The 26,240-nt window shown below is 50.8% G+C and overlaps 1 protein-coding gene across 1 annotated transcript in view; it reads left to right on the forward strand.

The window, feature by feature from the left end:
* LOC144717865 (protein sidekick-2-like) overlaps positions 1-26,240 on the forward strand; it is a 144,872-nt gene that overhangs the window by 105,243 nt on the left and 13,389 nt on the right. The window contains exon 32 of the mRNA XM_078593640.1: positions 17,647-17,779. Within this exon, the coding sequence (XP_078449766.1) occupies positions 17,647-17,779 (133 nt within the window). The remainder of the gene's footprint in view (positions 1-17,646; positions 17,780-26,240) is intronic.

Consider the following 26,240-nt stretch of genomic DNA (forward strand, 5'->3'; position numbering starts at 1 on the left):
GGGGTAAATAATGCGATGGGGTGTTTGCCATCGGCCATGGGTGGCGGGAAAAACAGAGAAGGGGAAGTAATTGAAAATAGAAAGAGGGCCCCCCACAAAAGCATAACAGCCCCGGACCCCCCCCATCAAACATAATCTGGGCCCCCCTCTCTCTCTCTGTCACGTGATCATGGCTGTCGCTCACGAGTCACGTGGCCACCTATTCCAGTCAAGTCTACCGGTAGCCCAGAAACTACTGAGTGGGAAACCTCTGAGCCCTGAGTACACCTGGAAAGCACCTCGACACTGATCAGGCTCCCCGCGGTTAATGAGCATCAGGCTTTTAAACCGAGAGATTGCTAAACAAGAAAAATCCACGCGAATACGTGGCCTCCTGCCATGAGATGAATTTAACCTTGTATGCGATTGCGTGCAATTAGCCATTTACATCTGTTTGCATTTATGTGTGTGTAAGCAGCGGTTGTAATGATAGTTCACATACACGAACCAGTGCCCCCCCCGCCCCCCCCCCCCACCACAAGGGGAAGAGCTGCCTAAGCTCCCTTAAGCTGTCTAATTATTTCCTGTTGGAGTTTACTACACAGAGACAAAGACCCCCCGTAGAGCCGAAGCAGACTTGGGGCAAGTGCTATCAGCGAGCACTTTTGATGGCCGGCAGAACACACAAGGAGGTGGGTGGCCACCACAACCCCTAGCCGCCTTTGTCTCCCCAGTGCTGATGTTTAGACACTGCACCAGATACGCATTTAAGGCTGAGCCGACCTAGGGGAGGACAAAGACCGGTTTAAATATTCGTCACGGTTATTGGTCGTGAGCAGGAATCGAACTCGGGTGGTCCGGTTCAAAGCATAGCGCGCTAACCACTGAAGCGCCACTCTCCCACTCAACTGCAACAACAACGATAGCAAAACAGCCGCCATTCACCACCAAGTGGCGGTGACGTCACCACGGTGCTTATTGCCAAGCTGTGTGCACCCTTAAGGCCGCGTGAACTGTCGAACGCTCACTGGGCAGGAGGTCGCGGAACAGACCCCCCCCAGGTGTCGTGGGTTGACTGACGGAGGTGACCCGCGCGTGCGCTCGGTCGGCCGGACAGCGGACATCCGAGGCACATTCCCCAGTTCAGTGCGATGGTCCACATGCGTCGATTGTGGGAAGCAATGTACGTGCACTTGTGCAGGCAAAGTTAAGTCAGGTCACTGCTCAACGAGGATCACTGCCCCACTCCGCGCAAGCGGGTCGTGGGGGCTATTTGACCGCTGATTCACCACGCCGGTCAGTGCGGGTGTTGAAGGTGGGGAGCAGAGCCACGGGCGCATAGAATTACGGTACAACAATTAATTTGTTTGCACTGCCCACCACCTGGCCTAACAACCTGCCCATCCAAGGGCCATCCAAGGCGCAACGCTGCTTAGTTTCAGGCATCTGATGATAAAATGCGTGGAGCAAATCCACCACCACACACAGAAAGGAGTAACAATTAGGAGCCTCCACAGACATATCAAATAGATGGATTCAAGCATCCGTTTCTGACCTGCCGTCCCCTGGGCCACCCTTGCATCGTGAGTGTCATTGTCCAGGCTAGCAGAGAATTGTGGGACTCTGGATGAGATGGATAAGATGCAGATGTGGGGTCCCATCTGCCAGCAGTGGCATGAGCCATCCATTACACTGTAACCATTCGACATGAGAAAGTCAGCAGTGTTTGTCAGGGGTGATTGACTATGGGGTGTCTTTTGTAGAAATGTATCCTGGGGCTCGTCGACACATCAACTATACGGTCTTTTTCTTATTTGCTCATTAAGCATATGAAAATACATTTTCGTTTGATTTTCTTTGCAAAAAAGAGTTCATCAAACTTGTACGCTTCATCCAAAGAGAAAATAAAACGAATTAAAACTGTTTAATTAGCAGAAGACACATTCTACTCACTGTGCGTCTCTCTCGCTGTCTGCACGCAAATACGAGATGACAAGCAAATAGACTGAAGGAAATCAGAAATGACGCGGGCCAAAGCCCGCCCGTGCGCGGGCGTCTTCTTGCGTCTGCTCGAGCTGTGATATTTGCAGATTTGGTGTGATCCACAAAACAAACACGGGGGGCCCATTAGGCCACGCAACCCTCAGTGACGGTGACTCGGCTTAAGCGGTCGTAGAGGTGCGTTTTGCCCGCCTGCTCTGCAAAGGTTTTGAATCCCGCGACCCGCTCGCACGTTAATACAACGAGCTTATTAATAAATCAATAAAAAGCCCACCGAGTGACTCGGTTTGGAAGAGAGCAAAAGTTGCGCGAGTTCAAGCCCCAGTTGGGGGTTGGCTCGGCCCATCATCTGTCCGGGATCGATATAATTAGCACCGGCTTTGTGGAGGAGTCAGTGGTTGTCGTATGCCCCCCCCCTCCATCATAAGAATGTAATTTTCCCACCACGAGCTGAGCCTGTAGACGGGAGATGAACGCTGCTTCAAAGCTCCTTCGAGCAATACATCACCGACTATTAAACACACACACACACAGCACATACGGTCTGCTTCACAGTGGACTTCACAGGATGCCGTGACATGGAAGGAGAGTAGGGCCCACGTGTGTGGCAGCGTCGCCGTCCAACTTTGCCAAGTGATGTTATTTTGTTAAGTTACTCACATATTAGTCCGCTGGATGAAGCCACACAGCAGCAAGGCCCCTTGCTGTGCACCGACTGCAGACTCTTACAAGTCTGGGCAACACGTCGCCTTCGCGATGGCCACGTGCTGCAACAATGTTATAAGTGCTTTGAAAGAAGGGCCCATTGCCTGACATCCAGCTTTGAAATTGGCATATGATTAGTTACCCGACTGAAGCTATTGGATAACAAACCCTTTCAGTCATCAAAAAGGCTTCGTTTATTCAAGGGTATGCTTATGCAAGGGTTTGTTTATCGAAGTGGGAGTCTGTTTCCCAAAAACCCTTTTTTTCATTCCTCATCAGACCCTACGGTGCAAAGTGCAGTCTCCGATCGCATTATCCACACGCGCACGCTGGCATCTCTGTGTGCTATGGAGAAGAGGCATTGTCTGTAAAGTCACCGATTTAAAAAAAAAAATCATATTAAGGCCACAGTGTTATTGACGAATGTGTTGCGTTTAGATTTTTGTTGTGGTTAAATGTGCTCTTTGCACCACTGCCAATGCACCACGGGTAGCAGCAGCAGCAGCAGCATCACCGCCACCAAATAATTTGCCAACAGAATGACGCGCGATTACAAAGAGGCCGTGGTTTAATTTGAGCGGCACGCTGCTGCCTGTGGCGGGCGACAAGGCCACGACAAGAGACCCAACCCACATCTTCCCTTTCCCTCTTCTATTTCCCCTTCTTCTGTTTTGCCCCGGAATGTGACACGACTGCTAAAAAGCATGGAAATAAATAAAGAAATATCAGAATTCCTGAGGATGCGCAGCGGCACTCGTGTGTGTATGCGCGTGCGTGTGTGTGTACGCGTGCGTGCGTGCGTGCGTGCGTGTACGCGTGCATTACACACAGTGGGGGCGGTAGTGTAGTAGTTAGCACATTGCGCTACGAACCCGGTGACCCGAGTTCCATCCCCGCTCACAGCCAACAACATCGTTGACAATTATTCGAGCGGCTCCTGGGCCTCCCCTACGTCGAGTGGGCCTTAAACAAGCACTCTGTGCGGTGTGTAAACGTCAGCGCGAGGGAGTCAAAAGTGACCGGGCTTGGTGCTGGCCACACCACCCCCATTTGTGCCGTGCCAGCCTTCAGAGCTGCTCCTCGCTAACAGCACTTGCCCCAACAGGCCGTCGAGGCTATACGGGTGATCTTTGTCCTTGCGCATGCGAGCGAGCACGCGCGCGCCTCTGAGCGCGTCGGTGGACGCGGGTGCACAAAGCCGGCGATTTACGGCGATGTCCCTGAAGGCGCTGGGCAGGGACACACGGGAACTTTTGTTCTCCGTGTCCCGGCTACGTGCGGCCCTCGCGGTCTGGAGATGTCGTTTGCGTGGGGATTCTGCTGCTGCTGCTGCTGCTCTCCGCAAGTGCCTCTCGGCGGCCCTGGCGTGACTCCATCCGTCTATCGCCACAGTCTGGCTCTCTGTCTCCTCCAGCGATGCTTCGCCCCCCCCCCTCGCCCCCTCTCAACTTTGGAGAGAGATGTTTGAGAGAGAAAACAAGAAGCTAAAACTTTGGCAATAACGCACGCTGCCATGCTTGTTATGATGGGTCATCGCGTTGTGCTTGCAGCGCAGAGGATCCCGGTGTCGATTTGATCTCCCGGCCTGGCAGTTTAAAACTCTGGGCAATTTTGTTTTCACCTTTAATTTTTTAATAGGCAATGTGCGGGCCCAATACATCACGTTGTGACCCACGCATACACCGTCAACATAAGCCAAACCGATTCTGAAAAGCCAGGGATAGAAAGATGCGGAACAAATCTCGCTGCCCCATCTGGGCAAATTTCTTAAATCCACCACCCTCTGTCCACCCAGCGGAATAGATTGGTACACCACCGTCGATCGGCAGATCGTGTGTGGTGGTGGAGGCACAACGGTGGGTACTCCCACCTCTTCCAAGACGTCCGGCCAGTGTGGAAGAGAAGGCCAAATACCCTCCGGAGGGGCACTTCTAAAGCTCTCCAGGATAGGTGCCCTTCCACCAGCAGTGGCGTGAGCAGGCAATTGCACGGCTGCACCTTTACCTTTTATCAAAGCTACCGTGTAGCCGTTCGCTGTACAGCTCTCTGACGGGCTTTTGGGTCATACCGAGCATTGTCTGGCACGATGTCGAACGTGTTCAGTTCCTAAGGAAGCTCCCAGAATGTGTCGCAAAACGTTGGACGTCTTGCCGAACAACACGGAGTACAACCCGAAATCCCATCGGGAAGATATTAAACGGTCTGTTTGTTTTTCTTTCAATGACGATGAGAAGATCAGTGTGGTTGGCGTGAGTCCTGGTGTAAGGAATTAAATGGGCCTCTCCTATCCAATTTCCCCCAGAAGCCCAGCTTCTTGGCCCCTCCAGCCGATGGGCCCCATTGCAGCTGTACCGCGTGCACGCTCGAAAGCTTCGCCGGTCTACGAGCATCTCTCTGACGTGCGTGCTTGTGCGCGTTTGTGCGACATCATGCGCTCATGATGTTGCGCGTGCGTTTTCACGCGTGCTCTATTTAAATCGCGCGGGATAATGCGATCTGATTTTTTTTTTTGGTCGGGAGTGGCAGTTTATAATGAGGACGAAAATCGATTTGGACTCTTGATGTATTTGCCTAATTGCGTGTGCTATGCTGGAGCGTGCATTGGGTATGCTACTGGGTGCATCGGGAGAAGGCTGCTCTTGGATTTGTATGAAGAGAGGAGCCCCAATCCTTTCCGCCCCTTGGAGAGTTGATATTTTCGCTGAACCCACTCTTGTTAAGAGCCGGCTGGCTTGCGATAAACAGGAAAGCCGGTGACGGGGGCTGGGGTCTGGTTGCCAAAGGATGGAGGGAAGTGGGCATGGGAGGCTTTGTTTAAGCGCTTGAGCTGAGCGAGATCACTTGGGGCCCACAGCGCAGCCACTGTGAGCATCGCTGTGTGTCGATGTGGCAAGAGCGTGATCGATCATTGCATGAACTTCTGTAATCTACGCAATAACCACTTGGAACCCATTTGCTAGTCAGGCACTCTGCAAATTCGGAAGTGTAGCTGCACTCCTGCATAGAGATCTGTGAGCTACAGAGACCTCCACTCACCCTCATAGAGATCTGTGAGCTACAGAGACCTCCACTCACGCTCATAGAGATCTGTGAGCTACAGAGACCTCCACTCACGCTCATAGAGACCTGTGAGCTACAGAGACCTCCGCTCACTCTCATAGAGATCTGTGAGCTACAGAGACCTCCACTCACGCTCATAGAGATCTGTGAGCTACAGAGACCTCCACTCACGCTCATAGAGACCTGTGAGCTACAGAGACCTCCGCTCACTCTCATAGAGATCTGTGAGCTACAGAGACCTCCACTCACGCTCATAGAGATCTGTGAGCTACAGAGACCTCCACTCACGCTCATAGAGATCTGTGAGCTACAGAGACCTCCGCTCACTCTCATAGAGATCTGTGAGCTACAGAGACCTCCACTCACGCTCATAGAGATCTGTGAGCTACAGAGACCTCCACTCACCCTCATAGAGATCTGTGAGCTACAGAGACCTCCGCTCACGCTCATAGAGATCTGTGAGCTACAGAGACCTCCGCTCACGCTCATAGAGACCTGTGAGCTACAGAGACCTCCGCTCACGCTCATAGAGATCTGTGAGCTACAGAGACCTCCGCTCACGCTCATAGAGACCTGTGAGCTACAGAGACCTCCGCTCACTCTCATAGAGACCTGTGAGCTACAGAGACCTCCACTCACTCTCATAGAGATCTGTGAGCTACAGAGACCTCCACTCACCCTCATAGAGACCTGTGAGCTACAGAGACCTCCACTCACGCTCATAGAGACCTGTGAGCTACAGAGACCTCCATTCACGCTCATAGAGACCTGTGAGCTACAGAGACCTCCACTCACCCTCATAAAGACCTGTGAGCTACAGAGATCTCCATTCACGCTCATAGAGACCTGTGAGCTACAGAGACCTCCACTCACGCTCATAGAGACCTGTGAGCTACAGAGACCTCCATTCACGCTCATAGAGACCTGTGAGCTACAGAGACCTCCGCTCACACTCATAGAGACCTGTGAGCTACAGAGACCTCCGCTCACTCTCATAGAGATCTGTGAGCTACAGAGACCTCCACTCACGCTCATGGAGATCTGTGAGCTACAGAGACCTCCACTCACGCTCATGGAGACCTGTGAGCTACAGAGACCTCCACTCACTCTCATAGAGATCTGTGAGCTACAGAGACCTCCACTCACGCTCATGGAGATCTGTGAGCTACAGAGACCTCCGCTCACTCTCATAGAGATCTGTGAGCTACAGAGACCTCCACTCACTCTCATAGAGATCTGTGAGCTACAGAGACCTCCGCTCATTCTCATAGAGATATGTGAGCTACAGAGACCTCCGCTCACTCTCATAGAGATCTGTGAGCTACAACGACCTCCACTCACTCTCATAGAGATCTGTGAGCTACAGAGACCTCCGCTCACTCTCATAGAGATCTGTGAGCTACAGAGACCTCCGCTCACTCTCATAGAGACCTGTGAGCTACAGAGACCTCCACTCACGCTCATTGAAATCTGTGAGCTACAGAGACCTCCACTCACGCTCATAGAGATCTGTGAGCTACAACGACCTCCGCTCACTCTCATAGAGATCTGTGAGCTACAGAGACCTCCACTCATTCTCATAGAGATATGTGAGCTACAGAGACCTCCATTCACGCTCATTGAAATCTGTGAGCTACAGAGACCTCCACTCACTCTCATAGAGACCTGTGAGCTACAGAGACCTCCATTCACGCTCATTGAAATCTGTGAGCTACAGAGACCTCCACTCACTCTCACAGAGACCTGTGAGCTAAAGAGACCTCCGCTCACGCTCATAGAGACCTGTGAGCTACAGAGACCTCCGCTCACTCTCACAGAGACCTGTGAGCTACAGAGACCTCCGCTCACTCTCACAGAGACCTGTGAGCTACAGAGACCTCCGCTCACTCTCACAGAGACCTGTGAGCTACAGAGACCTCCGCTCACTCTCACAGAGACCTGTGAGCTACAGAGACCTCCGCTCACTCTCACAGAGACCTGTGAGCTACAGAGACCTCCGCTCACGCTCATAGAGACCTGTGAGCTACAGAGACCTCCGCTCACTCTCACAGAGACCTGTGAGCTACAGAGACCTCCGCTCACTCTCATAGAGACCTGTGAGCTACAGCGACCTCCACTCTCTGTCATAGAGATCTGTAGCTAATGAAACCTCCATTCACACTCGTAGACATCTTATTACATCGGTAATTGCTGGGTCGCTGTGCATCTGTCACTCCGTCACCATCGATCACCGGGGCCTTATTCTGGAGGCGGACACGCCCGAGCCTGTAGAGAGTGTGGGCCCTGGCCCCCTACTAGGGGGCTCCATGAGCCTGGGCGATGCTCGCGATGGCTCAAGAATTCGTTTGGCAGAGCGTTTCGTGTCCGGAACCACGAAAAAAAACACAAAAAATGAGAGAGAGAGACAATCTACTGAGCAGCTGGGTTCTTTTCAACCCTTAACCCTTTAGCAGCAGAAACCCACGCCAGATCGGCCCGACCCTACGGTATCGCGTGAGCTGATTTCAGCGGGGGTGGGGGGGTCGTACACAAAAAAAAACACTCAGGGGGTGCGCGCAACACAGTGTTGTACAAACTGTAAACAAATGTTGAACACGAAACAGAATGGGTGGAGATGCGATTTTCTTTCCACCCCGCATGCATTCCACTCTCAGACCCCGCGTGTGTGTGTGTGCGCGCTGCATGCGAGGCAAGGCTGCGACGCTCAACGCTTAATTGTGCCAAGTTTTTGACATTGTGTCTGGCCGCCTCCAACTACTGCAGACAGTCTGTATTCCCATCAAATGATGGTGAAGAATTAAAATAATGGTACCACAGCAGATGAGCCAGGGCGTGGTTTGTGCGAGCTGTCATTTACAACATCATTCCCGCAGATGCAAACGGCGTTTTTTTTTTACATTGCAACAATACTATTGTTTGACACAAATAATTTATAATGGAGTGCTAAGCCTTCAGAAGATGGGGTTGGAAAAGGAGGAGGAGGAGGAGGGGCTGAGCCCCCTCCAGCTCCCCCGATGCCACGGTGCTGGCCCTGGCTCTCAAAGATGTATTTAGAAGATTCCCAGAAGGCAGCATTCTTTTTTTTATCTGACGAACAAGGGAGAAGTGCACTCGTCTCCAGGGATGACACGATCACATCCAACAACTCCAAAGCATTTGCACACCGATCACTGCTTTCATGCAGATGGCTCGCAACAGCCTTATATAACAACCGGCTAATCTGCGTGCACGTGCATGGGTTAGCGCACTGCGCCGCGGAAGCGGGAACCCAGGTTCGATTTCCGCTCGGGATCGATAACGGTGGAGAATATATCTCGATCGGCCCTGGGCCTGCCACAAGGTCGACTTGGATTTTAATGAGTACCGGGTGCAGTGTGTAAATAACATCGCAGCGCTGCGGAGACGGAGTCGGCCGGGTATAGTGCCGGCCACCAAGCCCCTGGGTGTGCCATAGGGGCTCGCTGACAGCACTTGCCTCAACCATCTGTGAAAGGCTTTACAGGGGGTGAGGCTTTTGTCTTTATATGTCCAGAAAACGTCTGGCTTTACATGTTCTAGCAGCGCCAGCACCACAGCGGTAGGATTACATGGGAGATGCCGTAGGATGCAGCAGTGGCTGTGAAAGGTGTGTCGCCTCTTAATACGGGAGATAAATAAATGGGGATAACGGTTGGTATCGGCGAGCTCAGAAGGAAAGGAGACACCTCCGTCCTGAAGAGTGACAACTGCTCCTATTGCAGAGGGCAGAGAGAGGGACGCATGGATTAGAGGACATCGTTCAAACTGCGAGGGGAAATTAAGTGGGCTTGGGCAAAATACATTACAAGGTCGCGCTCGTTACCCACAAAGTGCTTGCCACAAATGAACCACAAAACATTTGCTGATCACGTCAATGAGCATAAACCATCGTCACGCGAACTCATCATCTGTCATCATCGCAGCAGCGGCTTTTGGCTGGGCCATCGAACGAAGACGTGTTGCCGCGTCGCGCGCTTTCAGATGCGCTTCTGCGGCCGTCGGGAGCGCTCTTCCTTCCGATATGAGGAAGCCACTGGAGCCATGCAATACAAAGTCGAGGTTTAAACCAGATATCTTTAGAACTGCTTTTTGTATTTAATTTGTTGTGCTTGCCCCTCACCTCCGATTAGCGCGGGTGGTTACGTACGGCGCGAAAGAAGTTCAACGTGCGTGCAGTACATACGTCACGGCTGGAAGGGTGTCAATGGCCGACGGTCGAAGAATGGAAACGCATCTGAGAGGAACGTCTCCCGGGGAGACGGAGTGATGAAATGAGCTCACGCGCAGGCGCTAGGCGGATTATCGCTTTGCGGGATCGTGAGAGTTAGCGACGGCTTCGGGGGGCGGGGGTGGGGGGGTTCTTCTGCATCCAGCATTTGCGAAGAAGAAGACTGACAATGATTTTTATCTTGGGTTAATTAGCGTATGGCTGTGACCTGTTTGTAGAGCCCCGTGCATGAACCTCGTATGCACCTTGGTGAGGTTTACAAATGCAGTCATTCATAATAAAGGTTTTTGGTTTAGTTCGCGTAAGTTTCAATTAATATTCTGGAAAATTGCCCGATGATGCTGGATGTAATTACCAGCGAAACGTCGTACTACTCAAATTGTAAATGTTGTGGATTTACTCTCCAACACACCGGTGTGATGAAGTAGTAACTAATTGGCGTTTTCTTTATGTGGCTGTGTTGGTTGGGTGGTGGAGGGTCACGACACATTTATATCTACGCGATCTAACCCCCAAAAACCTTTATTATGAATAATATTGGTCGCGAAAGCCTCCTACGTGTTAAATCAAATGCAATCATGTGCAGCCCAGCGCCTTCACTCAACCCCCCTCCCCCACCAGATCCCCCCTCCATCCAAGTCGTTACCAAGAAAGTGAACGCACGGATTCTGTGTCTGCGCCAACAACTGTAATTACATTCGCGAAGTTCATCCCCATCCTTTGATTTGAAAGAAGATGGGATTTGTTTTGTTTTTTAAACGTGCGAAAGGAGGACTTCGTTTGGGCTAACACTTGAACTGAACAACGAACTTGACAGCTGCTCCTGCCTATCTCTTTACCTCCAGAGAGGACTTTTCAATGTAAATTTCACTTGGGGATTGTTTTGTTATTATCGCTGTATTATCATTGTAGTGAGTTCAACTGAGTCGCAGACGTACTCTTTGGAGGCAACGCATTTATTGATACCAACACAAAGGGGTAACTGCCCCTTAACCAGATAACAACCTGTGGTGGTGGACCCCCAGGCTAACTGCATTAATTACACTGGGAGTAGCTACAACGGACAGGAACCCAGCTTGGGTCCAGCTCCACGTGTTGGTGACTCTTCTAGGACGTAGAACGTAGATTCTTCAGGATGAACAACAGCAGCCGGTTCCTCTCGGGGACCCGGCTTATATCCTCCGTGACGTGGCTGGCTCCGCCCTTAGCCACGCCCACCTTCTAGAACCCTCTAACAGGATCTCGGCCCTGACACGTGACCACCCCTAGCCCCCACCTGGGGGCCCTGTGTAGACTTTACCGGTCACGTGTCCTTCGGGGTCAACCAGAGTGCCATGGCCCTTAGTAACCCCATTCCCATGGCCGGCACTCTCACAGCCTATCCTGTAGAGGTCGGCACTGCACGCAGAGCGTGGTGCCATCCAGCACTGCCAGTCAGTGCTCACCGAGCCCCTCTAGGGCCGGTACTGCACCCACATCATCGTGGTGCCCGCGATGTCAATACATCGCACGCCGTACCTCTCTAGGGCCGGCATGACACAGTGACATCCGCGATGTCATTACACTATCATTGTAATGATTTCATCCTGTGCTAATGCCCGCCTAGGCATCCAATATCTTAACACAATCGCATGTTATCGTAAAACACTTTGAGCACGAGATTTTTCATGTTTATTTTGAAACGTGATACATTTATTTTCATCCTCTTTTTGGTGGGGGAACGGAAGAAAAACATTTAGATATGTGTGCGTGTGTGTCTGTACGTACGAATAGGGAGCGGTAGGGTAGCGGTGAGCACGCTTTATTTGAATGGGTCCTGGGCCTCCCCTAGGTCGACTCAGCCTCGAATGAATACCTGGTCCAGTGTGTAAAACATCGCCACTGGGGAAATAAAAGCGGCCGGGCATGGTGTTGGCCACCCACCCCCTCGTGTGCCATGCCGGCCTTCAAAGGTGCTCGCTAAAAGCACTTGCCCCAAGTGTGTGTTGAGGCTATACGGGGGATCTTTGTCTTTTGTACGTACAAATGCGGAGCCGCGGTAGCGAGATGTAAACTATCTCACCTGCCATACAAGAAGTTGTGGGTTCGATCCCGACCCACGACCTTGACGCCTGTAAATTTGGAGTTTGCAAGTCCTCACCGTGGTCACGGGGATTTTTTTTCTGGTCCTCCGGTGTTTCCCTCCACATTTAGAATCAACACACGTTTAGAGTAATTGGCTGCTATACATTTGCACGTGACAAGCCACTTGGTTGGGCCATCATTTGTGGCCAGATCGTTTCTGAAAAAGAGCTATGTAGCTCAGTGGGCCTTAGCTGGTAAAATTTAGAAAAAATTGTCTCGTTTAGTGGTGAGTGCACTCCGCTACGAATCCAGCTACCCGAGCTCACAGCCAATAACAGTGGTGACTATTTGAATCAATTCCTTGGCCTCCACAAGGTCGATGTAGACTTAAATGAGGCCACGATGCAGTGTGTAGTAAAACATCTGCACTGGAGAGACAAAGGCGGCCGAGCGTGGTGCTGACCACCCAACCCCTCGTGTGCCATACCAGCCTTCATAGGTCCTCGCCAGCATCACTTGGCCCAACAGTCTGTTAGAGGCTACATGGGGGATCTTTGTCTTTATCTTTGTATGCACCACTCCGTTTGCTCACTATTATCTGCTCCTGGTCTTTTCTGTAGCCGGCACAATTCTGGTTGAGACAATCTTTCTCCCAAACGGCCCAAAGCAGAGTTCTCACATTTTTCTATAAATATATACATGAATTTAAGTACGGCGAGTATATGAACAAGCAAGCGCATGTTTAAACGAATAGAGAACTCCTTCAGACTCTGCGATGTTGTTTAGCCCAAAATTGCCTGCGTCACATTCATTTTCCCCATCGGCGATGTACAACGTCGCAACGCACTCCGCCTGCTTGAGCACTGCGGCGAATGCACACACACGCGCAATAAATCAATGTTGTATCAGAATATGATGTTTGTATTGTATTGCTGCGACGACTGTTGCTACTGCTGATGCTAATGTAGCTGCTATACCGATACCGCTTCTGAAAGTACTCCTGATTCTGCTGCTCCTACTAATGATGCTGCTGCTGCTTCTTCTACTGATGTTTCTGCTACTTATTTATTTCACAACGAGCTGAAATAAACCCACTGAGACGCGTAATAACAACGCTGCCTCTTTTGCGAAGACAACCTGGGTTACATCATGAACAATTTAAGAACGCATTCTTTCTTAAAAATGAAATTAATTATGTTTTACTTTTAAATTTACCCAGTGGACTGCTCCTTACTGCTGTTGCTACTACTTATGCCATTGCTATTACTGCTTTTCTTAATTTTACGACGACTGCTGCTGCTGCTTCTAGTATTCCTGTTTACTCTTTGCTGCTGTTGCTCTTGCTGTTGGAACTGCTGCTCCCACGGCCTCATGCTGCCCCTTATATCTACCGCTGCTACTGCTGCTACCGCCTCTCCTATTCCACTCCTGCCGCTACTGACGCTGTTACTCGCTGCCTCCTCTGGACTTGCCACAGGGCGATCTGATTAGTGCCACTTTCTGAAAGGGCGATCGACGGGGGCAGGGGAATGGTTTCCGTCTGATTGCATTGCCCCGCGTTCCTCCCCAAGTCCCCTCACCCTTCCTCCGCGTGTGTTATGGGGGAGAGGACGGCCCGTGCGGTGTAGGTCTGGCCTTAATCTTTTTTTTTTGCCAACAATTCAGAAGCCAGGGAGGGGCGAACGGGGAGTTTGTGAGCGAGGGTGGGGAGTGTTCCGTGATTTTCCTTCCTTTATTTGTGTTGCCTCTTTCCAACGCAGCTGTGAAACAAAATGCTGTGCTGTTTGTCTCACTCGGTGCTTACCGGGGGGGAAGCGCGGGGGTGGGGGGGGGGCTTTGTTTCTCACTGAATACTCCCCTGGGATGCTGGTTAGACTTACTTACTGGTACAAGGCAGCGCCTTGCGTGATGAGCAAGTAGCCACGCAGCCATCAAGCGAGATGTCTCCCCGATGTGGTGTGCCGGGCGCGGAAATATTTTCTGGGTCACCGACCCAAACACACCCGGCCGAAATTAATCCCTTGTCCTCGTGCTCCCCGGCAGCGCAGGATTTCAGGGCTTGCTGTCACGCACGCACGCAACCGCTGCACACACGCACGCGAACACTGCACGCACGCACGCGAACACTGCACACACGCACGCATCCGCTGCACACACGCACGCACGCGCTCGCCGCACACACGCACGCACGCACCCGCTGCACACACGCACGCACGCACCCGCCGCACACACGCACGCACGCGCGTGCTTTTGTGGCTCACACAGCCGAGAGGACAAACGGGGGGTGGTGGCGAACAGCGCTCAGCTTTGTCAGAGCAAGCGGAGACGTTTGCGCTGAACGTTCGGAGAGAAAAAAAGATATCTATTTTCTCTCTCTCTCTTAGACAAAGATCCCCCGTATAGCCTTTAACAGACTGTTGAGAAAAGTGCTGTGCTAGCGAGCACCGATGAAGGTCGGCACGGTAACACGAAGGTGGCCAAGACCACGCCCGACCGCCTTTGTCTCCCCAGTGGCCATGTTTTTACACACTGTCCCAAGTAGACCATTTGATGCTCAGTTGACCTAGAGGACGCCCAGAACCGGTTTAGATAATCGTCACTGGTGTTGGCCATGAGCGGGAATCGATCTGGGGTCGCTGAATTCGCAGTGCAACGCGCTAACCGCAACACCACCGCTCTCTCTCACACACACGTGCACGGTGGCTACCGGGGCGCCGTCGTATTCAGGGATTAAGTCCTCGCTGAAAATGTTCCGGGTCGCTGGTCGATTTAAGTAAGTGGCACGTGCCGAGTAGTTACAGCCGTCGCAAGATGTATACCGGGTGCGGTGTGCCCAGTGAGGAAACGTTATTCTGGAGCGCCGACACTGGCTAAGCTGGCCGGGCTGAAATGAAACCCTGGTGACATCGCAGCGACGTGAGCCCTGCTCTCCATGGGGCATCCCTCCGGAAGGGACCTGCGTCTCATCGTGCTCTCCGATCGTTATAAATTTGGTTCGTAATCTTTTCGCCCTTTGTCAGTCCACTGCTGGATGAAGACCCTCCCTTCCCGTGCCGCGTCAGCCGTGCCGGTTTTGTTGACCGCACTTTCAGTGAGGGCAGAGGCCGGGTTCAGATGTCTGCACACCGCTGATGTTACTCGTGCAGTCTGTCAGCGTACACGATTGCATGACGACTATGGAGCCACCACTGAAACGAACCGCACTTTTTTCAGTGTGACAGTCATTCAAACTCTTTCGTAGTCTTGACTGCAAAAAACAACTGCTGCTGTTGGAAGACATTGGTTCCCTAAGCCATATGGGCCGAAGGACAAAACTATTCAGAGACGAAAAAGAATGTTGTGTAGAGAAACAGACTTCCTGTGGGTGTATTATATATTTGTTACGTGACGTGTAAGTAATTATGGGCTTGGGAGTGGAGCGGTTGCGCAGTGGATGGCGAGCCGAGTTCGATTCCCAGCCGTGGCAAACAGTGCCGAATGATATCTGAACGGTTTTGAGCCCCCAACCCCTCCCCCAACACCACCCAACCTTCACCAGCCCACACTGACCATCGTGGTCAAGTATGGTCAAAGCGACGCCCGTGACCTATCCCGGCATGGGGAGGAGACCTTCATCCAGGAGTGGATTGACGAAAGGGGGTGCACATTTCAGCTATGAACTTTTAAATAGGTTCGGTTAACAATCCATTCGAGCGGTTAGTGGAGCGGTGAGTGCGCTGCACTGTGAACCGGTCGACCCGAGTTCGATTCCCGCTCAAGGCGAACACCAGTGACGATTATTTGAACCGGTCTCAAGCCGTCCCAAGGTCAACTCAGCCTCAAATGAGTACCTGCTGCGGTGTGTAGGAAAGGTCACTACTCGGAAGGCAAAGGCGGCCAGGCGTGGTGCTGGCCACCCGCCCCCTCGTGTGCCGTGTCGGCCGTCATAGGCGCCCGCGAACAGTGCTTGCCCCAACAGTCTGCTACAGGCTATAGGGGGGATCTTTGTCTTTGTACGTGTCTTCACCTGAAGACTGTTTTACTTTCTGACGTTGTCCGCTTATGCGAGTGTTTGTTGGCGGAGGTTGTGTTCATTCGCCATCGTGTTTACGCCCGTTTTATCATTTTTTTGCGGCCGTTTACTCTTAGCGAAAATGCCGTGATCGTGTTTCTGCATACATTAACGACTTTTATTTGCTTTGTAATCAGCTCAATTTAGCGATTAAGTTCAGCACCCAGACATGTAACATTGCAAGTGCCATGTGATTGTTTAAATTCAACATTTACGCGCAACAAACACCGATACCTCATTACAGCTGGGTGCGACGGATGGCGAATATACAACAACAACAGCAACCACAAAATGGCAATTTTATGATTCATCGACACGCTTACATTTTTTGTTTAAGTTTTTCCTTCACCAGCGTTCTAAGAATGCCACTGTCAAGCGGCGTGAGTGAAAAATCGTGTGGGGGATGGCAAGAGACACGTTTGGACGTTTTGCCGTCGCAGGATTTATGGGAGGATAAGTAAAGCGGTAATTGTTTGATTTTCGGCCAAGACAAAAAAAAGTCACGGCGGAATGGGATTGTCATGTTAAGCACCGTCAGTGCGGCGACGAACCCCACCCCCTTGAGTTGCTCAGGCCTCGCGTGTATGTTGCTCAGACACGTGCGTGTGTGCGAGTGTGTACGTGAGTGCAGAGGCGGGCGGTAGTGTAGTGGTGAGCGCACTGCACGCCAGCGACTCGAGTTCGGTTCTCGTTCGTGGCCAACAACAGTGACGAATATTTGAACAGGTGCTTGACCTCCCCTAGGTCGACTCAGCCTTAAATTATGACCTGGCATGGTGTGTACAGATCTGCAACTGGGGAGAAAAAGGCGGCCGGGGGGGGTGTTGGCCACCCGTCCCCTCGTGTGCCTCTATAGGTCCTCTCGAGCAGCACTTGCCCCAACAGTCTGTTAAAGGCTATTTGGGGGATCTTTGTGTTTGTGCTTAAGTGCGACTCCACGTATAGCTGCCTGAGTACAAGCTGAATATATATAATATTTCCAGAAAGTGTGTGTTCACGTAGCACTGTGTATTACCTGCCAAAGACCAACAGAAAAGCAACGTGTTGATATGCCTAAAGTGCACATTGCCGGCTTTGAACATGGACATTGACAAAGAGAACAGAGCAAACGCTACGATGGGCACAAAGGAGTGTGGAGAAGTGCACGCTTGTAAGTGGATGGACAGGAAAGAGGACAACATGGATCACAGATCATCCGCAGGTTCCAGACATCAAGTTAAAGACGTCATATTGACTGTTGAGAAAAATAACTGGGCACGGGGCAGAATACAATGCTTGGGCAGGACGCGTCACTGTTAGGGGCGATGGGCGGCGGTCGAGACAGACGGCAGAGTGGCAGCCGAAGGAGGGGGACACGCTCAAGGTTACGTCTGTCGCAGACAATCCGAAAGCGAGATGGATTCGCGCATCGCGAGAGAATGCGAGCGGCGGCATGTGGAGGCCCTAATCCAGCAGATCACAGTGGATAATCGTGAACATGTGCGCCATGTGTGTATTCATATGCGTGCGCGTGTGTGTGTGTGTGCGTGTGATTAAGCAGCTCGCCTCCACGGCCCAGCCCCGGCAGCCTTCGCTACTCAGATGAGGACCTGCCCTCCGAGTACGGCGAGGTGACCAAGTCGGAGCCCAATGGCAGCCTCAACGAGAAGCTCTCGGAGATCCCCGAGTCTCCGGTACCGTCCGCCGGACCTCTGCACTCACAAGCCCTTCCGTTGTTTCCCTGTGCCTCTTTTCCATTGGCACATCCGAGCCATGCTAGTCTGGCGACCTCAGAGTTGGGGTGGTCTTCCACTGGCTATTTGCCAAGCTGAGCCAGAAGCAAACCTTGCTTCATTGGCCTCGCAATGTATCTGAATCTGACTCAGTGGCAAGCAGGGCCAGGGGTGGAGGGAATGACACATGCATGGCATTTGACGTCAATCAATAGGCTGGTAGGACACATCATTGCCACGCCATTTAATCCATCTCAACTCGTACCCTACATGTGACGTCAGCAGCATGGCTCGGATTCTGCAGTGGAAAAACAAGCTGGCACCTTCCCGACCCGTACCGAGCCGCCTCCCCGTGGCCCCATCGTGGCTTGATTGTACAATGGAGAAGACATGTTTAGTCGCCAGTGCTATCAGGCGTGCAGGCAGTGCAACTACACCGTGTCCCACAGGCCAGATGGGCTCTGCTACACAGAGAGAGAGAAATTGGTCGGGAGGCACCATTTTATTCCTCGCACCAGGGCGCATGCCAACCGCGCTCCCGCCATGGTCATCATTGTCATGCTCTGCTTCCTTACATTAACGACATGTGCGGAACAACCCGTGCCTTAAGGGGCCCTCAATTGAGACAGAGCGATGAACGGTCTAATGGACAATCTAATATGGACAATCTTGTCCATTATCGGTCATTTTAGTCTATTATCACAAGTATTGTTAATGTCTTCGTGAATTATCACTAATAAATTACATTTTAAAAATGTATTGCTTAAATTTAGTTTTACCCTTGACATGGAAACGTCCGTAATTGTTATTACGGAAATAACATTTGTTTTATTTAATTAATCGTCACCGTCTCTAGGTTGTCGCTAATTACTGTGAGCTTCCATTTCGGCAGGTTCACCATGGTTCGTGGCTTCCTGAACGATCGCGGTCGAACAGTCTGTGCCCGTCCAGCGTGGCGTCTATGACCAAATATAGTCGCAACCAATGATCACGTGTTCCCCAAACAAATTAAAATTCCTTTGTGAACCATCCAAATAGTTTCGGGAATTAAATTCACGTTGTTTTGTGTATGCGAGCGGCAGCGCCGCTTTACAAAAAACGCTCTGCGGTCGAGAGCCCGGACACGTTTTACGTGAAATGTTCGACTTTCATTTGAATGCAAAACACACAAAAACAACAACAACAACAATCCACATGTTTGCCATGAATGTGTGCTTACCAGAAAGTTTGTTCTGCATAAATTGAAAACCATCCCTTTTTTTCCCAACGGGAGCCGAATAGTATTTGAAAGAAAAAGCGATTAAGAGTCACAGGTGTGCTACAATCAACCACTGTGGCTGTCTAATCTACTTCCGTGAAGCACTTTGCCCTGTATGTATTTTAAATAGTAAATTAAACATATTTTTTTTTTCAATACCCACAGCAATGCCTTTCATCAAGTAACTTGTTTGTTAAATATAGTGTAATTTGTATAAATGGAATGGATATATTTATATAATTTTGGAAAGAATGACGCCTCTGCTGACGGAGGGCCTCGACCCGAAGGAGCTCGAGAAAGTTGTGTTTTTGGCCTCCTCTTCTACCCTGACCAGATGCCTCGGAAGAGGTGGGAGAGTTACCCACACTTTACCCAACCTCACGCAACCTCACGCAACCTGCCAATCAACTGCTTTACTCTGTTATCCTGCTGCGTGGATAGAGGCGGTGTCAGGGGGGGGGGTGGGAGTTTAGGCCACTTTCCCCATTTCTTGAACTGCCACGCCGGGCAATAGCATAGAACTGGCGTCATCTAAAGCGCTAGTCCGATGTGCTAACCATTACACCACGACAGCGTGTTGGTTATTTTATTATATATATATGTTCATATATGCGCGCGTGTGCGTGCGTGTGGTGATTAATTTTAAACCCTAATAAGAAAGTGCCAATGTAGTTTTAATTTGATCAGTGCAGCTTGTTACACAGGCACTGCTAACATTTGGCGCGCATAAATTGGTGATTGAAACCGAGTGCTCTGTGGCTTATCCAGATTTCCCATCTGTCCTGCAGTTGGAAAATCGCATACCAAATTTTGTTTAATATTAATTGACTTTTGTTTGACTTATTTTCCTTTTAATCTAAGGAACCAAAAGTGCTTTGTAGCCCCATATATGGAGTTGCGAGATGTTTTCAACTAGCAAAACGCAGCATGCCATCTCATTCTGACGCGTTTTAACATTCAGCATGGTCTTCCTTAAAGAGGGTCTTCTCATTCCTTCTGATCGTTAACAAGCTTTGTTCCTGTTGGGAGTGGCTTTCGCCGGTCCTCCAGAGCCCAGTCTGAGTTGTGTGCAACCGTCCTGGGGGTTGGAAGATAGACAGAGAAGTATCTTCCATTCCTCCCCTTTCCCGCACGGTCTCCCCGTTGCGAGCGAGCAAGAGAGAGAGAGAGACGGAGGCAGTTTCTCAATGGGCTAATGTGCCTACTGTAGCAAAGTGTGCTGTACTTGTACGCTCTTCGTTGCCAATCCACTGCTGGATGAGGGACTTCCCGTGGCGGGGGTGAGAGGCGGTTGTTCGACTTCACTTCGCCAGGCTGGTCAGGGCGGGTTTAGTCTCAGCGGCAAGCACGGGTGTGGTACGTTACAATGACGGATTTACAGCATGGCTCGTCGACTGCCTACGGCATCACTCTGCCACAGCCTATAATCACCCGTGGCATCCATATATTTTTTCCTCGTGTAAATAAGTACGTTTATATTTACACCAAGGCGGCGTATTGTTCTGCTCATCTAGTTTCTTACTTACAGCCTGTGTGATGTGTCACCCGTGGTCGTCACCCGTCCAAGCACACCGCAGGCCAAACCCCGTTTAGCTTCCGAGAGCTGATGATATCTGGAGCATTCCGAGTAATTTGGCCTGGGGCCTTGTAAAATTAGGGTTGTCAACATTCCCAGTTTTCCCACGATGATCCTCTTTTTTGAGGTAGCTGCTGCTTGCCTGAGAAATCTCTAAGGCTTCCCGGGACATTAAGAAAAGAGTAACGCAGCACTTGAAACAATGCCTACACATGCAGTTACATGCAGTTCCCGCCTTTCTTCTGGCATTGTGAGATATTTCCCTCAACATGACACGCCTCGCCGCTTTCCTTTTTTTTTTGCACATCAAGAAGTGGCAACCCCAAGTAAAGTAGGGAGACTTAGCTGAACATTCCTTGACTTCCCACCGCATCGTCTGCCTCGACAACATGCGCAGCCCCCCCCCCCCCACGTGTCCCCCGTTTCACCACGTCCTCTCAGCACGTCTCCAAAGCCACTTGCAGCCAAAAGATCCATTTGGTCGCAAAAAAAAACAGCCGCAGCATGTTTCCAGAGAGGGCCCCTCGCAGTGCCGTGATTAATTGTAGAGCCAGGACGCTTACACAGGAAGCGTCCAGATTCCTTCTGGACCCTGAGGGTCTCTTTACTTGGAAGGCCGCTCCCATCCCTCGCAGCCTCTGCTGTGCCGTTGACCCCTTGACCCGATGACCTAGCAGGAAATCCCAGCTCTCACAGTGTGTGTCTTCCTTACGAATACCTAGTTGATGATTGGGAGGTAGGGGTTAGGTAGTTGCGGTGGTCACGGTGGTGATGGTGGTGGCAGTCGCAGCAGTGGTTGGCGGTGGTTATGGTTAGCCACCTCCAAGGTAAAACTAACCGTGACATATCAGAAGAAGAATAAGATCTCTCAATACCGCAAGAGAGGAGAACAACATGTGAATGCGTCGTCTTGAGCGGTTTATTATTACGCAGCTGAGAAAAATCCAGGACTTTTAATGTTCTAGAAATATTCACAGATTTCCCAGGGCAGCAGCTGCCTCAACAAAGGGAAGATTTTCTGGGTTGCATGGTGGCGTACGGGGGTTGGTGGCATACACCTGGTAGCTGCAGTGGCTGTAATCACAACATTGATGTTGGAACTTTGAACTTGAAATGTTAAGTGAGGGCAGAGGTCGCGACCCGGAGCCATCCCTTAACAAGTCACCAGGATTTATTGGAAACAATAATATCAATGTGAAATCGTGAGTACGTGTATGCAACTGGCAGAGCGTGTTAACCGTCTGTCATAGGAAATTTAGACCATTCCCTGCTTAAAGGTATAAGAATAAAAATAGTAATTATTAGGTCCCATGTCACTCCACTACCGGATGGAGTCCTAACCACGCCATGACGGACATGGAACGGTAGTTTGCCCATACTTCACCAAGCTAGTCAGTACGGGTTGTTGAAGATGTTGGCTCAGGCAGCAACAAAAACCGGTTCAGTTATTACTCATCACTGATATTAGATTCGAACTCAGCTTGTGCCTCAAATCGCCTGGTTCGTAGCACCGCACGCTAATCGCTTGCACCACCGCTCCACCCGTGCATGAGATGTGTTGAGCCGGGGTGTGGGGGCCTCAAACCTGCGGTCCGAGACTTTGACTGCAAGGGTTGGTGGATCACGTAGAGCTGGGTTCCCGAGGTGCCCGGCCAAAGCGCAGCCAAGTTGGTTGTCCACCTTTGCGACTCCGTGCTATAATCGCCGTTAATGTGTCGGTTTGCTCCCACCGCCCTTTTTGTTTCTTCTCCCACACACAATTAATTCCAATGCAGGACCCTCCTTTAAAAAAAAAACCACATAGTCTCGAGACTCAGGGAGGGAGGGAGGATTTTCCGGATATTAATACTGTATTATTATAGTTGTATGTCAAAATAAATCAACACAAACTCTACGTTTTGGGCAATGGCCCTGCTTCATAGCAAATAAAGACATTGATATCGAGGTTATTACGCTGGATATTATTATTATTTATATCAAAGTTGATGTAATGCTCCTTAAGTAGGTGACGCAGTGCGTCAGCCCTTAAATAATGTTTCGTAACGACGGCGGCTATCGCTGCGGAGTGGAGCCGCGACTTTTCTTTTTTTTCCCCCGCAGCGTTTTGTTCCTTGGGCCCTGCCAGCGGTTCTGAACGGGCGACCACGAACCACGTCCTGCGCCGCCTCGTGTGCTCACCCACAGCCTCGTGTGCTCACCCGCAGCCTCGTGTGCTCACCCGCAGCCTCCCGCCCCCGCCACCACCACGTGCTGCAGCTTCAACGTTAAATATATCGTCCTCATTAGAGAGGCCGGCCGGCTCGTTGGTTGGCCGCGAACGGCTCCGTTCCCGCGCTCGCGGCCAGAGAGACGAAGCCAGACCTGTTGGTGTGCGGTTTGACATTCTTAAAACCGCCTACTTTGCGCTGTTTGGCGCTTTCATCTAGAAAAGCAATTTCTGAGAGGTATTGCTTTCTTTCATTTATTTTCCCCCACTGCCTGGCTTTTTAGTCAACAAAACATGAAAGAATGCAATGTTTGGCAGTACTCCAGAGCCATTAATATATGTACGGTGGGGGGAGGAGGGTTGTTTATATATATATGTTTGTAAAGGGCCCATGATCAAATTGCCCGGAATGCGCCCAGCCTTATCAGATCTCGGATGCTAAGCAGGGTTTGAGGCTGGTCAGTGCTTGGATGCGCAGCCGCCGCTCATGGTAGGCTGCGGTGCGCCGTGGTTGGGCAGGAGAGAGCTGGGCGGTGAAATCAATTGTTGTGCTGTACTTCCATGCGTCTTCCATGCATCTTTACTCCTCGCCTTCGCTCATCGACACTGACCGGCACCATGTAGCATGTGACTATAATTCACCACGACCCACGTGGTACCTGGGGGAAGCTCTCAACCTACAGTGAGTGAACCGACACGGGCACTGTACTTGCGCATTTTCGATCTTTTCTCAGGGTCCTCGCGTTTTTCCACTCCACATTTAGAATCAATGTGCGTACATTTCCGTGCGGTAAGCCACTCCGTTGAGCGATCATTTGTGGCCAGGTCGCTTCTGAAAAAGAGCTACCTAGCTCGGTGGGGCCTTACCTGGTAAAATAAAAAAAATAATTTTACTCAATAAAAAGCACTCTAGTGGATGGGCAGGTTGCGTGCGCTGCGGTAAAGTTTGGGGTCCTCCCGCCTCTTTCAAGACGTCTGGGCCAGTGTGGAAGAGAAGGCCAAAGTACCCTTCTTGAGAGGGACTCTTGCGTAGACCTCGCTCTTAAGTGAAGTCCCTTCCGCCAGCGGTGGCATGAGGAAGCAATTACATGCGTTTGCAGCTTTACCCACCCCATATATATACACAAACAGTGTCGATATTGAAAACTCATCTCTTTACAACTGCTTGTCGTCGCGTTTATTTTTGGTTGTCCTTCCCCCACCACCCACCCCGCGCACCTCCGTTTGGCTCGTACGGCGCGAAAGAAGTTCAGCGTGCGCACGAACAATGCGCATGCTTGGCGCGGGTGTGGCCGGAGCCAGACCGCACGGCGCTCGCTTTGCCACTCGGCAAATACCGGCGAGCCCGAGAGCCTGCGGAGACACCCCCCCCCACCTCCCCCTGCCAGCGTCTGAAACGCGACCGCGATCGTTGCAAAGCTCTCGACGCAGAAGGCAGCGGCGCCTTTACCGCGTGCGCGTTGTGGTTCGTCGCACGGGGGTTCGAAACAATATATATCGATTTAAAGCTTTCGTGACTGCAGGGATTCATCTTCTTGGTTCTTTCGGTAAAGTCACGTAGAAGGGAAATAATAAAATAATAAAAATAAAACATAATAAAATAATATAATAGTATAATAATATAATAAAATAAAATAATATATTAATATAATTTAATAATATTATTATATATTATGCTTTATTTTTCTTATTTTATTATTTCCCTTCTACGTGACTTTACTGAAAGAACCAAGAAGAGAAATATATATATAGCGACGCGCGACAGCAGAGAGAGATGCCACCTTTGTCAACCCACTGCCGGATGGACGCTGTCGACCTCAAATCCGTGGTCGATTAAGGAGGGGGTGGGGTTTGGGTGGGGGGGGATTGATCATACTTCACCAGTGCTGGTCAGTGTGGATTAGTGAAGTTGCGAGGGGTGCGGACGGTCGGTGGGGGGTGGGGTTTGGGTGGGGGGGGGATTGATCATACTTCACCAGTGCTGGTCAGTGTGGATTAGTGAAGTTGCGAGGGGTGCGGATGGTCGGTGGGGGGTGGGGTTTGCCCAGAAACCGGTTCAGATATCTCTCGATCCATCGCCACTAATGTTAGCCGGAGCCGGGAATCGAACTGAGGTCCCCGGGTTCGTAGTGCGATGCGCTCACCTCTGTCGCTGCCACTCGTTAAAAATAGAAAACCTCTCACCTTTTATTTTAACGCAAGTAATCGACTCTGACAAAATCGGCCCGGAATGTACCCGATCTCGTCAGATTTCAGAAGCCAGCCAAGCAGGCTTTTGGTCCTGGTCAGTACTTGCTGTCATGACAAAAAGTCAAGAGATTCCCCATACAGCCTTGTATGTATGTATGTTGAACTTCTTTCGCATCGTACGTCGAAAACTTTGCTAATCGTTTGGCTGTGAAGGGAGGAACGGTACACAATTAGGTCGTGTGGCCAGCACCACGCCCGGCCACCTTTGTCTCCCCAATGCTGATGTTTACACTCCGCACCAGGCAGTCATTTAACTCGACCTCGGGGGAGTCCCAGAACCAGTTCAGATATTCGCCACCAAAGTTGTCTGTGAGAAGGAATCAGACTTGGGCCGCCGTATTCGTAGCTCAGTGCTTGCGTTGACCACCACGTTACCGCTCCCCGCTTGCTTCCACACACAACACCCACATAGTAAGCGACGAGCGCTAGCCGCAGTGTATGGCATGTAAGGCAGCTCATGTGACCCCTGACCCCGGCCCAAGTGATCTCACATTGTGCTCTATTTGTGATGTCTCATTCTCTCGGTGTGTGGGGAATGTTTAATATTTAATTAAATATTTGTTACAGAGCTTGCGCGCACGGTGCTGACATTACGTCCGCAGGGCAGCGACTGTGCCCTGCCAGGCAGACACAATAAGAGACGCACGCACGCGCGTGTGTGTGTGTGCGTACGCGACGCATCACAAAACACGTTTCACAATTTGTGAAAAGTAAATATTTCTTCTCTCTCCCTGACAGGTGCACGGGGAAGTGGGGGGGAGGGGAACCAGGGGGGAAAGAAAATAAATACTCCACGTTAATGTGTATGAATACCATGATATATATATAAAAAGCACCCACAATGCAGATGCGGTGAACATCCACTTAATATCAATCAGCTGTCACGTAAATAAAATATGGGTAAGAGCACAGGCCAAGCTGGCAGCGCATAGCAGGGGAAATAAACCATGCGCTTGCACATCCAGATATTGCATCTCGTCTGCCGGTAAACCGGGACTGTTGTGGGGATACAATAAAACACAATTTTAGATTTATATGGCGTCTAAATGCAAGCGCATCTTAAGACGCCGCAAAAAGAGCGTTGACACGCGGCGTCGCGGGGACGAGAGGGAGGGGTGTTTACGATTTGAAA

This window comes from Lampetra planeri, chromosome 1 (genome assembly GCF_965212315.1).
Source record: "Lampetra planeri chromosome 1, kcLamPlan1.2.h2, whole genome shotgun sequence".
Classification (NCBI taxonomy): domain Eukaryota; kingdom Metazoa; phylum Chordata; class Hyperoartia; order Petromyzontiformes; family Petromyzontidae; genus Lampetra; species Lampetra planeri.